General features: G+C 53.4%; 1 protein-coding gene across 1 annotated transcript in view; it reads right to left on the bottom strand.

Moving 5' to 3' along the window:
- TTC7A (tetratricopeptide repeat domain 7A) overlaps positions 1-13,668 on the bottom strand; it is a 120,436-nt gene that overhangs the window by 30,802 nt on the left and 75,966 nt on the right. The window contains exon 15 of the mRNA XM_042932202.1: positions 12,089-12,249. Within this exon, the coding sequence (XP_042788136.1) occupies positions 12,089-12,249 (161 nt within the window). The remainder of the gene's footprint in view (positions 1-12,088; positions 12,250-13,668) is intronic.

The following is a 13,668-nucleotide window of genomic DNA, read 5'->3' as shown; positions in this document are numbered from 1 at the left end:
ACTTCCCCTTTCCCTCCAACATCCGGCCAACTCCCAACCACATGTCACCCTCTGACCTTCTGTGTGTCCCCGTGGGGGCTGTACACATACCCCTTCTGGAGAGCCTTCACTATGTTGGACTTGGTTATCTGCACACCTGCTGGCAAGCCTCTAATTCACTGCTGAACTCTCTCCCCTGCCCTCCCCCACTCCCCGTCACAGCACAGGGCTCCTCTCCATCCCCTTGGCCAGGATGGGTGGCCCAGTTCTTTGCACAACAGGACAAGAAGGCTGGCAGAGCACTGGTGTGCCACTGCGGCTGGTGGGCAATGCTTTCCAGCCCACACAAGAGGCCAGAGCCTCGTCAGAACCTGGTGCTTCCTGGGCGCCCCACCCCTTCAGCCCAGCCCCTGGCACGCCTGCTTTATACACCAAAATGAATCTAAAACGTCATTTGAAGAAAGGATTCTGAGACTTGAAAAAAGCCCACTATTTTAATTCGGTGGTTCTAGTCCTCCTCCAGCGTGACCACCCTTGCTCTTCTCTGAATATTCAGTAGTTTTTACTTAGCGCTTACACAGTATAGACTTATATCTCTAGATATTATCTATCTATATATGTGTTTTTATATATTTATCTTTTTGCCACATAGGCTTATGAGTTTAATAACACATAAATTTTTATCAAGCGTTTTTAAATTCAAATAATCTGGACACAGTGTGTGTCTGGTCCCGCCTACAGATGGTAAAACTACTATTTATGTTGTCCTGTGTCCTGCCACGTGTCTCCACCTGGATGGCAGGTACTTGCAGGCCAGGGCCCTGCTTCCCACCACATCAGGGTCCTCCTCGCCTCTCCAGTGCCCGGCACAGAGCCGAGCGCATGGTGTCTGCTTAGTTTGTGAAAATGTGTGTTGTTACAACCATCTGGCCACACTCAGGGGTCTCACAGTCCATGTTAAATCAGAGCTGATTTCTACCACCCCCACTTCCCACTGCTGGGTCTTGGTTAGGAGGTAGGAGAGGAAATCTGTTCACTTGGTGCCTCATAACTGCAGAGTGGGCTGGACTCATGTAGCCAACGAGCAATGTGCCGGCCGAGTCTGTTTTAAGCTGTCTGGAAGCAAAGTTTTACAGAGCCTGGGAGCAGCAGGGGGTTCTGGGTAGGACATGAAGATGTCTGACTCCTTGATTCGGGGTCTTCATCCTGGAAGACAGTCACCCAGGCAGAGCCAGAAGTACAACCAAGGGATGTCTCTGAGACAGGAAGGCCCAGAACATGGGCACCTAGCAGCCCTCACACCCTGACGGGAGCCACTGTGGGAGAGGAATGGCCACACTGCTGTTCTCAGACCCTGCACTGTGATGTCGCTCAGAGTGGACAGACACTGGCCTAGGAGAAACCTGAACCAAAGCCCCAGCTGTGTGGTCACCCAGCAGGGCATGTCACAGGTTCCAGTAAAACAGGAGTGAGGTCTCCCACTAGATGAACTACAATGACCTATAAGCAGCAGCTGAGAAACCGCAGCTGCATTCAATCCTCAAGCATGGGCCTGCTGAGGCTGTGGGAAGGGACTCTTGCTTTCACACTGCTGGTGTAGATGACCCGGAAAAGCAGTTTCTAGGCCTCGTGCCTCTGAAGGCTCCCAGAAAACCCCTGAACCTCATGGCCTGTTTGGCAAGGCAGGGGGCCCTCCTCGTGGCTCCCGGGACTTAAGAAGGGTGTGAGAAAGGAAGAGGACAGGAGGGGATGGAAGGAGCCCCAGCCGACTAGGTTGAAGCACCCCCTCTTGCCAGCACTTTCCTGTGTGTCAAGCTGTGGAAGCCCATACCGAATAAACACCAAGATCTTACAAGACTGAATGCTCTTCCCACGCCTTGCATCTGAAGGCAGATGTGAAAGCGAGTGTTCTCTCTGGGGAGAGGAAGGAGCAAGAGTCCATGTAAACACACCATGTGCTCTGTCCTGCTGCAGGGGTGAGGCTGCTGGGGCTACAGGAAGGAGTCCTGGGTCCTGGACTCCACAGTCCTGTCCAGTCGAAGTGGCATGTATGCCCTGGTCCTAGTAGGGAGGCCCAGTGAGGCCACAAGGCCACTCTCCAGGAGCCCACACCCTCCCAAAGAATGCTACCTGAGCCTTGGTAGTCCACACTGGCCACCTCATGCCCAGGCTGTGTGCTCCCTCAGCCATCATCCTCCCCACACACTTCATCTACCACTGTGCTCTGATCAAGGCAGGGACCTGCCACCTCCCGCATCACTTGCACAGTCCAGCACCCTGAGGGCACGGACAGATGCTCAGCTGACCTGAACAGAGCCAGCCCCTGCTGGACCATGAAATGTCTCGGCCTGGCAGAGTCTGTCTGCAGCCCTCTGCATCTGGGCCAGCCCTCCTCCTGTGGGGGAAGACAGAGGCCAGCAAGGCCAGTGTCTCCAGGTGTCACCACGGGGCATCTCTGACCATCTTCCCAGTCGCTCGGGCCAGCAGCTGATGAAGGAGGTTCTCAAAGAATGATGGTCAGCCTGGCATCCTTCTCCTCCCTCTCTTCCTGGGCCCTGACTGGCCCGTGCTCCTGGGGCAGGATTAGCTTCCTAATTATTTGTCAAAAGGATTAAGACTTGGAGCCATTCCCATCTGAGGCAAAGACAAATCATTTTTCTTCCCACTGCCATAAAGAGGAGATATCTTAGGGTGAGCCTCCTCAGAACTGGGTGAACGTGAGCCTTTCCAAAAAATATATTTTTTTTAAAAAGAATTATTTTGTAAATGGGGGATATTTTTGTGAAGATGGCTCTAGCTAAGCAAGCAATAGCCTGGGGTCAAAGGTCATCTTGTCCATTTCCCCTTTCCAGGAGCCTCCAATCACTTTTCCTGTGTCCCCTCCCTGGCTGCTCCCTCCAGCACCCCATTCCTGGAGGTCGGGGAATACCAGCAGAGAAGAGCTGGCTGCAGGGAAGGATGTGGGCTGTGTGGGTGGCAAGCACAACGGGTCCACATTTTCACTTCCATGTTCCTGAAAATGGCTCCCTATAAAATTCTCAACATATGCAATAAACACCTGAACATGGCCATTGCTGTCTACTGGAAGGACCCACCTCTGGCCCATGCCTCGTTCCCCATCAAATGGGAGGAAACAGACGGTGCAGGTGCACTCCCAGGCCCTGGCACCTCCTGGCAAGTGCCTTCACCTCCCTGGGACAGTAATGGAACCACCCAGGAAGGCTGCTGGGAGGACTAAGGGCAATAGAGCCTATAAAGGCAGCCCTGGTGCACAGCCACCCCTCAAGACAGGTCTCCTGAGTCCACACCATCATTGCCAGTCTTCCCTAGTGGACCCTGTGACCGGCAGGGAACACGTCTTTCTTCTCTTTGTATCCCCAGTGCCTGCCCTAATGTCAACAAATCTGCTGAATAACAGAAGGAGGTTGAGCCATAGGGACTCACTGAGGCCTCTGGAGAGTTGTGGGCATTCCCAGATTCAGAGAAGTCCCAGGAAGACAGGCTGCATCGCCCTGTGGAACTGTTCATTCTTTGTGGTCCCACCAGCCCCATCCCTCTGGCTCCTGACCATTGTGGGAGCCTTCCATGGTGGGGGAGGGGATGGCGGCAGGTGTGGCGAATGCACAAAAGGGGGAATTATCTCTTTAAAGGACAGTAATTAGTAATTCTGGCTGATGGCTATGCTGTACTGTTTTAATGAAGAGTTCTATTTTTACAGAAAACACATAATTGAGTGAAAAAGCAGGCTATTCTTTGAGTCAGGCGGCCACGCCTCTGGAAAGTCTAACTCCTGGGCCAGGAGGCCAGAGCCTGTACATTGCACCAGGGATACACAGGAATTGGGCCCCACCTTACATGCCCCAGGTCCGACTCAGTGCTGAAAAGCAGGGTCCCAGTCTGATGATTCAAGTCAAACCCTGGTTTCCCTTTTTCTAGCCATGTGACCACCGGGTCAAGTCACTTTAACTTCTCGGAACCTCAGTTTTGTATCTGTAAAATGGGAATGACAGCATTTTATACAGTATTGTATACCGGCCGGGGAGGGGCAGGGGGAAGGGAGGGTTGTTATGTGGACACAATGCACATTAAGGCCTAGCAGGGCGTTCTTACTTGATAAAGCCCTCAATCCAGGTTTGCCCTACCTGCCATTATTCACCCAGCCTCGATTACGATGACGTACAGTTTGCTTACTTATGCCTTCATTTGTAAAGTGAGAGTAATGCGGTTGCTCTATCTCCTGGGGTCCCTGAGGGGATCAGGGAGTTAATGCCTTTAGAGTGCTTAGAGCAGTGTCTGGTGCAGAGCACGAACTGGGCGCACTGCTGTCTTGTTATTATTGAAGCACACGGGGTTCGAGCGTCTCAGGGTTGTTCAGCCCGCCACGCGGCTTGGGTTCTGGGCTCTGCTCTGCCCTGTACCAGCTGTCTGACCCTGAGATATCACCTAGCTTTCCCATTAGCTTCTTCATCTTTTCAAGTAGGAGGGCTGCAAAGAGCAAAAAGTAAACACACCCAAACAACAAAACAGGGTAAGTGGAATGAGGGCTGTAAGATGCCAACATCCCTGTGGGTTCCCTCCTTCCCTCCAGAGTAACAAACAAAATGATTCCTGTGGTCTACCCGTCGGAGGGTCTACTGGGGTGTGTGGGTGCCCAGCTGTGGGTCCCCCACAGGGAGGAGGGGGAGGCAGGGTGCAGGCCACAGTCTGCTCTGAAGGTGCTTCCATCACCACGGGGAAGCTCAAACTGTATATCCCAGGCAATCAGGGAACAAACTAGAAGAGAATCCAGTACTCAATGGAGTGGTTCAGTTTTGACCAACAGGAGTGAGGGGTGGGGGGCTTTCAGGGTAGCTAGAGAGGAAGGCTGGCCCAGCAGGGATGAGGACTTGAAAGTGGGGCAGGTTGCCCAGCTGACTAGGCACAGAGGCCCCACCCATGGATGGGAAGGGACAGGGGAAGGGAAGGAGCAGGCCCTCTGGTAGGAGTTGGCCCACCCCCTTGCCCTCATTCAGGCTGTGGGGTCACCAGGCTCCAGCACCTGGCTCTAACCAGTGGCCCAGGAAGCCAGGCAGGTCCTGGGCAACACAGGTCACATACACTCTACCAAATTCCATGCCTCTGAGAGACTCCCCAGGGAAATTAACTGTTTAAACTCACACACATGCTCTTTGAGGGTGTTACCTTAAAGTGACTCTAAGAGGAGTGACCTCCCTGAAAGGCCATAGTGAAGCCCAGCTTTCTTCCCTTCCCAGAGACTTACCCCAAACATGGAAGGGACCCTGATGACAGCTCTTAGCTGTAAAAACCAATGATTTTACCTTGGGTCTGGAGGATTAAATGACCCATGTACCCTAATCTTTTAAGGCTCACACTGATCCCTCACCTCTTAATGAATTCATTCAAAGTGAACCGATTTGGGGGCACTTGGGTGGCTCAGTTGGTCGAACATCATCTGACTCTTGATTTTGGCTCATGTCATAATCCCAGGTTGTGGGGCTGAGCCCAGTGTTGGGCTCCGCGCTGAGCATGGACCCTGCTTAAGACTCTCTCTCCTACTCTCCACCATGCCCCGTCCCCCCCCTCCCTTGCCCAACCTACCTCCCTGATAGCCAGCAAGCTTCTGATTCCTGAAATTAGCTCCTCCTTGCTTCAAAAGTCCTGCCCCTGCCTGGAGAATAGCCTCAGGACATTTCTGAGAGGGTTACCTAAACTCTCTGATGGCTGGCCGCATGGCAAGGCCGCCTTCTTTTTTTTTTTTTTTTTCCTGTTTATTTATTTATTTTGAGAGAGAGGGAGAGAGAAAGGGAGAGACAGAATCCCAAGCAGGCTCCTCGCTGTCAGCACAGAGCCTGATGTGGGGATTGATCCCATGAACAGTGAGATCATGACCTGAGCTAAAATCAAGAAGGATACTTAACCTACTGAGCCACCCAAGTGCCCCATGGCAAGGCCTTCTTATCTGTGCAGACCCAAAGGCTGACCCGGCAGGCCTCCAGGCCCTGCTTCCCTCAGCTACTGCTACCTCCAGTTATCTCCAGATGACTCTACAAACACAAATGCGTGATCCTGAAAGATAAGAACACAAACCATGCAGAGCCTTTCCATAACCATTCAGGAGTAGAAGCACATCCAATAGAAGGTCCCTAGGTGGAACAAAGGTAGGCTCCCAACCTAGTATAAGACACCAAGAGGCAAACACCTTCATCTTAGTCTATAATCTCAACCCACCGAGCACACAATTGGGACCCTACGACCACCCACTGTAGCAGGGAGGCCAGCCCTGCCTCAAGGGCAAGAATGCGCTCTCTCCCAGAGGCAGAAAGGCTTTCTCTTGGGGCTCGGCCACAGTGCCTATCTCCAGTAAATGTTGTAAGCCAGGAGATCAGGGAGTGAGGATCAGGAAACCAAGGGCTAAAATCACTTCAACAAGTAAAGAATTCCTTTTGGAAAAAACTGCAAATAATACCTTCCTTTCCCTTCTCTCTACCCCAAACAAACAAAATAACCTGGGTCATCTACCCGCCTGTCTGAGCACAAGCAGACTGCCATGGGGAGACTGAGGACTCTGTCTGACTACAGTGTCACACAGAGCAAGATCACAGGAGGCTCCACAGAACAACCAGTGAAGGGAAATGCTGAATGTCAAACCAGCTTAGCTGATGAGGAACTGACCTTTGGGGAAGAAAGTGCTGGTGCCAGTGATTACGCCTGGCTTAACACTTCCCTCAGCCACATGGCCTGCAAGTTTAACCCCTGGCTCTTGTCCTCACTGGGGGCTGTGGCGGCCAAAAACGTTTAATGAATCCAGCAAAGTGATAAACTATGTTTGTGTTAATACCTTTGATTCCAGCCCCCTCACTGGAGTGTTGGTATTTTAAGTGTCTTTTTGATCTACTACAAGTCCCTAGTAAGAGCCATCCAATAAACACACTGGGTTTAAGTCAGAAATGTTAAGACAGGCCTGGGACTCTGATCCTTCTGCCTGGTGGAATGCACGGCTAGAAACATATCCCATGCAACCTGAGAAAAAGGTGAGGCAGGCCAGGTAGATCAGAGAAGTGCCCTTGAGGCCATAGTTCACCTTAACTACAATCAGCCAACATCTGGCCCCAGCTCATGCCTAGTTATCAGCTCAAACATTTTCCAAAACAGCCTAGGTTTCCTGGGGGAGATGGCCGTGCCTATAGTTTGTTTACACATGACAAGCTCCAGCTTGTTGAGAGGGCCATATTATTTCTGCACCGGGGGAGTGCGTCCGGACTCTGATACACCTTCCCCTAGGATCTTCCAAGGCCCCCAGATCCTGGGCTGGGCCAGGCAGAAACTCCCAAAAGGGCCTAGCCTGACCCTGCACCCACCAGTCCACCCAGTCTGGGCTTTCAAAACCGGTCTGGCAGGCTGCCAGACATGGGGTGGGGGCAGTGACTGACAGGCTGGTTATTGGAAAGCTCCCATCATTAGCCTAGGAATTTTGTTTGGTTACCATGGTGACCCTCACTACAAGTGCACTGACTAAAGCACAAGGAATCTGTTACCTAAAACCAGTGCCCATGGAGCCCCAGCTTCAGGAACCATGCTTATCAGTGGTCTGTTCCCCTTGACCCCATATTCCTGCCCCTCCCCAGCAGAGCCTCCCAGCTGCCTCCCCTAGCCTGGATGAGGAGGAAGGACTAGCACAGGCAGCCTCCAGCTCACACAGGACAGAGACGGCTCACATTCCACCGCCTGGCTGGCTTGGAACCCAGGTCCAAATAGGGAGTTTGCTGCCCCCCTGAGGCCCCCTGCAGGCTGGCCAGGGACGGCCCGACCAGCACATGTGTCCAGGGCTTAGTCAGAAGCCCTCAGGATTTCAGGAAGCTGCTCAGGGTGTCTGGTTGCCCCCGTGCCAGGTTCACACTGTCCCCGCTGGGCCATCAGTCTCTGCCTCATCACGTTTCTGCCTTTTAAACCCGAGCTCCATTAACTAAAGGTCATCCCACAGCACAGAAATCAAGATCCTCTTTGCTTTTGCTTCCTAATCCCTGAATTTAGGGGGATTTTCAGAAGTTCAGCTCCATGAGGGCTGGGTTTTTCTCCAGGAGTCTTAAGACTGCCTGTAGGAAGGGTAGCATCCGTTGCAGCGAAGGAACTTCGACACCTTCCCACAGGGCTTCCTGCCTCGGCCTGCGCCTCCCGGCCCTCCTGCTAACGGTTCCCTCCTCCAGCTCCAGGCCCATCACACACCCTACCCTCAGCTGCCACATTGCTGTCTTACACTGTTGGTGCGCTACCTTCCAGAATGCCCCACACTGCTGCCCTTGAGCATGCTTCTAAACCAACTGTGAGACCTTCTCTTGCCCGAGTCTCACAACAGACCTTGGAGGCAGAGGGAGGCAGGACAGATGTCTTTGGCAGATGAGGAAGCTGCTGGAAGTGGCACCGGTTAAGAGCATGACCCAGTGAGGGCAGGAACCTAACTGTGGCCCTCACGTGGGGACAAGCTCACATGGAAAGGGTTCCATCCCACCCACTGGCATGTCCCCTGTGCCATACCTCCTCTATACTTGACATGTGCCTGCCAGCCTTTTCCTTCATGAAGACAGCCTCTGGGAGCCAATGCACAGGCAGGTTCTACAGAAAAGAGCCTCTGAGAGGCCTCAGCCACTTAGGAGCACACTGTGGGGAGCTCTTGGTGGCATACACACCTCACTGGGGGCACTGAGGTCAGGGTGAAGGGGGTTTGATCTTTTTGTTTGACTGCAATGATATTTACTGGACCGGCTGTTGAATTCTCTACCATGGCAACAGCTGGAGCCACACACAGCTTGTTCCCAGCACAGGGAGCAGCTGGGGGACCAGGATGCAGTTTTAACTGAAAGAGCAATGACATTTGTCAGTGATCCCTGGCCGGTAATGGACTCAATGACATTTCCTGCTAATCCATGGGTTTTTGTGCTCTGTGGTTTCATCTGTGGGGAATAGTATTGCCTTATTTGCAAAAAGCCACGGTCATGCTCTATGGCCACCCCAGAGAGCTACATGGTAGGTGGATTTTCCACACCCACTCCCAACTTCTTATATATGTATTTTTTTTTAAAGGTTGATTTTTTTTTTTTTTTTAATTTTAAATAACAGAAATGCACTGTCTCACAGTTCGGAAGGCCAGACGTGGCCTGTAGATATTTTTTAGTTTTGCAGCCTTTTAGGGCTGGCTCTGATCAAGACAGAGATCCTCATGGCCATGGAGGTGAGGGGCTCACGGTGGCTTAGAGATAAAGAATCTGCCACTGCTTCTCTATCCCCACTGTTCCCAGTGGGCACGCTTTGCACAGTGAGGCATCACAGAGAATGGGATGCTCTGGTCCCCAGGCCTCTCTGCAGTGACACAAAACGGAAGAACCCTAGGGATGGGACTCAAACACTTCCCCTTCTTGGGCTTGGACTTCAAAGATGTCTCCCTGCTGCCAGCACCATGGCCCAAGCTCCCAAGGCCCCAGCAGTGACCCTGTGGAGTCTAGTCTGGATGGGACAGCTGTGTTCTCATGCAGAGGCTGTCCCTTCAGAAGGCTCCTGCCTGAAGAAACAGGGGCACAATTGACACAAAGAGGCACAATTATCCTACAAGTTGACCAAGAGCCCAGTCTGCACTGGGGAAGAGCTTGCCATCTTTTTTGCGTTTAGGGTCCCTTGGAGAATCTGCTGAAAGTCATCTCCCTGGATACACACACACAGGCACAAATGTTATGGTTTGGTTCTAGGCATTCCTGGAGGCCCCAAAGCCCACCCACACCTCCTAAGGAGGAGTCACCAACCTCAGCAAGGACCACCTCCCCCACCACCCATGAAGGTCCTTGCAGTGAGTGAAGCGTTTCCAGGTGAAGGAGTGTGCACCTGAGGGGGCGGGGAGGGGCGGAAAGCGTGCTTGAGGGGAAGGGCACACACACTGCCCACACAGTAGGGAAAGGCTGCCGAGAAGGGGGCTTCCTCACCAGGCCAAGGAGCCCAGGAGGCAGGAGGCACCTCCCCTGTGGTGGGTCAGGATGCTGAGGCAGAACCAGAGGGCTCACCACCCCAACACAGTGTGAAGTACCATTAGCCTCCCCACTTCAGGCCAGGGGATGAGATTCTGGCAGCAGAAAGAATTCAGCCCAGAAGTTAGGAGGAGACACTGCGGTGAGACGTCAGGCGCTGGAGTGGGTTGAGGGGAGAGATCCCTGCAGGGACTGGGGGTCCGAGGAAGGGCCAGATGCATGGCATGACAGTCCCCTGCCCTGCTTCCATCAGGACAGCTCTGCTCCCCTCTGTTCCCACACAGTCTCAACTGGCATGTAAGATTTCACTTGGGAAAAGGAGTTGCTGATAAAACCATGTGTGACACCAGGCCTCACCTCTCTTTCTGTGACACCTGTTCTGACCTGGGGGCAGGGTGAGGAGCCCCTCCCCACTCTAGGATTCGAAGCTTTTCTTGGGGAAGGTTTCTTTTTCCATCAAAGCCTGACAACAGAGTACACACACACACACACACACACACACACACACACACACACACAGCTGGTAGCAGACCCTGCCTGACAGTTGTGAGGACAGAGCTAGGAAAACAGCGAGGTAACTGGTACCGGGAGAGAAGGAACATTGGTCCTCTTTGTATTTCCACTGAAAGTGAAAAATGAACTTCTACACAGTAGGTCTTGCTGTATTGTGCGTGGGATTAATGAGACAAGGTAACTCATTCTTGTCTGCACACACTATTTCATCTGTGTTGTAATATTCCCTCAGTGACCTACCTTTTCAAGTGAACTGATCTGGGGGCTTGCTCTTCAGTGGGGCATACTGGGGAGCTTACATTAAGGGCACTCTGCTGTTCCCAAAGCACCTTTCTTGAGCCCTGGCGAGGACAAAGCCATCCCGCAGAGTCCACAGGCAAAGCTCCCCGCGGCATCCTCGGAAGGAGGCCAAAGGCACAGGAAAGCCGGCCCTGCCCCCTGATGAGCTAGGGATGGACAGAGGTGGACACCCAGGCTCCCCACACAAAGGGAACCTCCTTGGGCTGGGACAATAGCAGCTTCCCTCTGTCACCTAACATGGCTATGGCACCCACCAATTTCCCCCTAATTCTTCATGAACCTGTTTTCACTGCCAATGGAGTCATCCTTCAAGGTAGCCAGGACCATGCTTCTTTTCTGCTGTCTGAAGCAGGACTGCCCTTCGCTGGTTTTACATAGCCCTCCTTCAGACCTGAAGGTGGAATGTGATGGGAATGGGGGCACTCAGGGACCCCTCATCCCCAGTTCACAGGATTCAGATAAACAAGGTCTATTATATCCAGTGTCACGTGTCTGGGCGGAGGAGGGCAGAAATCAAAAGACGACTGGCCTCCTCCTCATTCCCTCCTGCGGGCCATGCACCTCCTGCCTCAGCTGGTCCAGCATGGCTCTTGTTCCCCAGTGTCCTAGTTGGGTGGCAGCAGGTCCTCTCTGTATAGGTGGGGGCAGGAAAGTCTAGTCCTGCCCCACCCACCATGGCCTGGGCCAAATGCAGCATGAACCCTGCTCCAAAGAGAGGGGCATCTGGGCAATGTGGCAAATAGGGGGTGCGGAGTAGCCAGGGATGGAGGGAGAGGCCGGGACTGCTCTGGATGGAGAGAACCCCTTTCCTCCAATGCCAGTGGCCTGCTTGGAGGCAGGGGGATGGCTCACTTGGCCTCCACCAGCCAAGCCAATGTTAGAATCCATCCTTGGCTGGCTGTGCCAGGGTTATGATTAAGTTACACAGGTCAGTGTCCCCATAAGGCTCAAATGCAGAGCCCGGGGCAGGCGGGCAGGGGGGAAGCAGCTTGAGCACATGCATTCGAGCACAGTCTCCTCTGTGGTCCCCAGAGCTCGCATGGAGCCTGCAGCTGCCATAGAGAGCTTACCACTCCCCACCTGACACTTCCTGGCACAGAATGCCAGAGCCATTCTCTGACCCCACACGTCTTCCATGCCCCACCTTGACCCTCCAGTCAGAAGTGTGCATGCAGTAGGCACTTAATCAGTATGTGCTGGCTGGCTATGTGGCAGGGTGAGGTGTGCATGGGCACCTGTGTCTATGGCAGGTGGCCCCAGCCCTGTAGTGTCCATAGGGAACTCACTTGAAGTTCTCTGGATACTCTGTGATGGCCATGTTGATAACATCCAGGGCATGCTGGTAGTGTTTCTGGGCAGAGAAGAGGAGTGCCAGCAGGTGGAGGGCGTTGGCATCATCCCTGCACATTTTCAGGGCCTCCTGCAGCTGCTCCATGGCACTGGAGATCTGCCAGAGAAAACTGCCAGTTTAGTGACCTTCTCCAAGGCCCAACCTCCCCCAGGACTTTGGTGCCAGCACCTGCCAACAAGGGCATAGCGGACTCAAGTGAGCTCCTGGGCCCTGGGTGGGGAGGGCTCATGCTCTGATGAGAAAACACACCCTAATGACATGGCAAGAGGGGTCTGCTGTCCCAAGTCAGGCCTGGGAAGTCACTGCTGCTCAGGCCTAAAGGGGAGCAGGTTTATGGTGTGGCACAAAGGGTTTCGGCAGATGCCAGGGCTGTAAGAAAGCTACCCAGGTCATGAGCTACAGACCGAGAGATGGCCTCTTCTCCGCACGGTTTATGTGGTGATGGAGGCTGACAGACAAATGCCTCTTCCCACTCAGAGGGTCACAGTGGCAAGAGCTTAGGCTCTGGGGTGAGGTGGGGGCATGGGTCCCAGCTCTGCCACTTCCTAGCTGGACCCTTTGGGTAGCCTCTCTGAGCTGCAATTCTTAGCCATCAAAGTGAGGATAATGTTCACGCCCATTACAGTGGCTGAGAGGGTGAGACGACGTAAGAAAATGTCTGCACCATCCTGGACGTGAGTGAAAATGTGTGTTTCCCTCTTCAAGCCCCCAAAGCCCAGGCAGCGACCAAGCAGGTAAGCCTCTTCCTTCTCATCATGAGGGATGTGTTCTCTCACACCCTCGGGACTGGCAGCTGCATCGGCTCTTGCAACCCTACCCACATCAGGGCCCTATCCCCCCAGGAAGCTCGGGATTCTTTTCTAGAAAGTCTTGCTCCTTACCAAACCTCAGACGTGGGCCTCCCAGGCTCCCTGAGGGGCCTATGGTCCCGGGTATACCTGGCCCCAGCCAGGGGTCCACCCAGCCTCTCACCTGCTGTGAGCACTAGTGCCAGGCCCAGACTCCTCCCACGGGAGCCCCCTTTTGTGGAAAGTTCAAGGGAAGTGAAGGAAGCTAAGTGGTCACTGGTTCAGCTTGCCTGTGTCTCCGTAAGGCTACTGCTCCCTGGCGATTCTCCAGAGCACCCCATTATCCTGGGCTGAGTATCTAAATCCACAGCTGTCACTGCTCAGGCAGCCACACGTGCTCCGAGCAAGATGGGCTGGAGGGCTCCAGAGACCCAGGCAGGCCAGGTTCCATTCCCTGAGGCTCCAAGGTCTGGAGTCCCCAAGGAAAATGGGTGGCAGGCTCCAATGGCCTAGCCCTGCCATCTCTCTGGGAGGACAGACACCATTCACCAGAGGTGGCTGAATAATTAAAGATATTAAAAAGATATCACCAAAGGTTTATCATGAACTTGATTGGTGTTTATACAGAAGGCTAAAATACAGTGGTCTCAGGTATTTCTGACCGTGTTCCTTGCAAAACCAGAGCAGAGTGATGTTCCTTGGGGAGAGCGGCAGAGAGGTACCAAGT

Source organism: Panthera leo, chromosome A3 (assembly GCF_018350215.1).
Source record: "Panthera leo isolate Ple1 chromosome A3, P.leo_Ple1_pat1.1, whole genome shotgun sequence".
Classification (NCBI taxonomy): domain Eukaryota; kingdom Metazoa; phylum Chordata; class Mammalia; order Carnivora; family Felidae; genus Panthera; species Panthera leo.
This window is presented reverse-complemented; position numbering and strand designations above follow the sequence as displayed.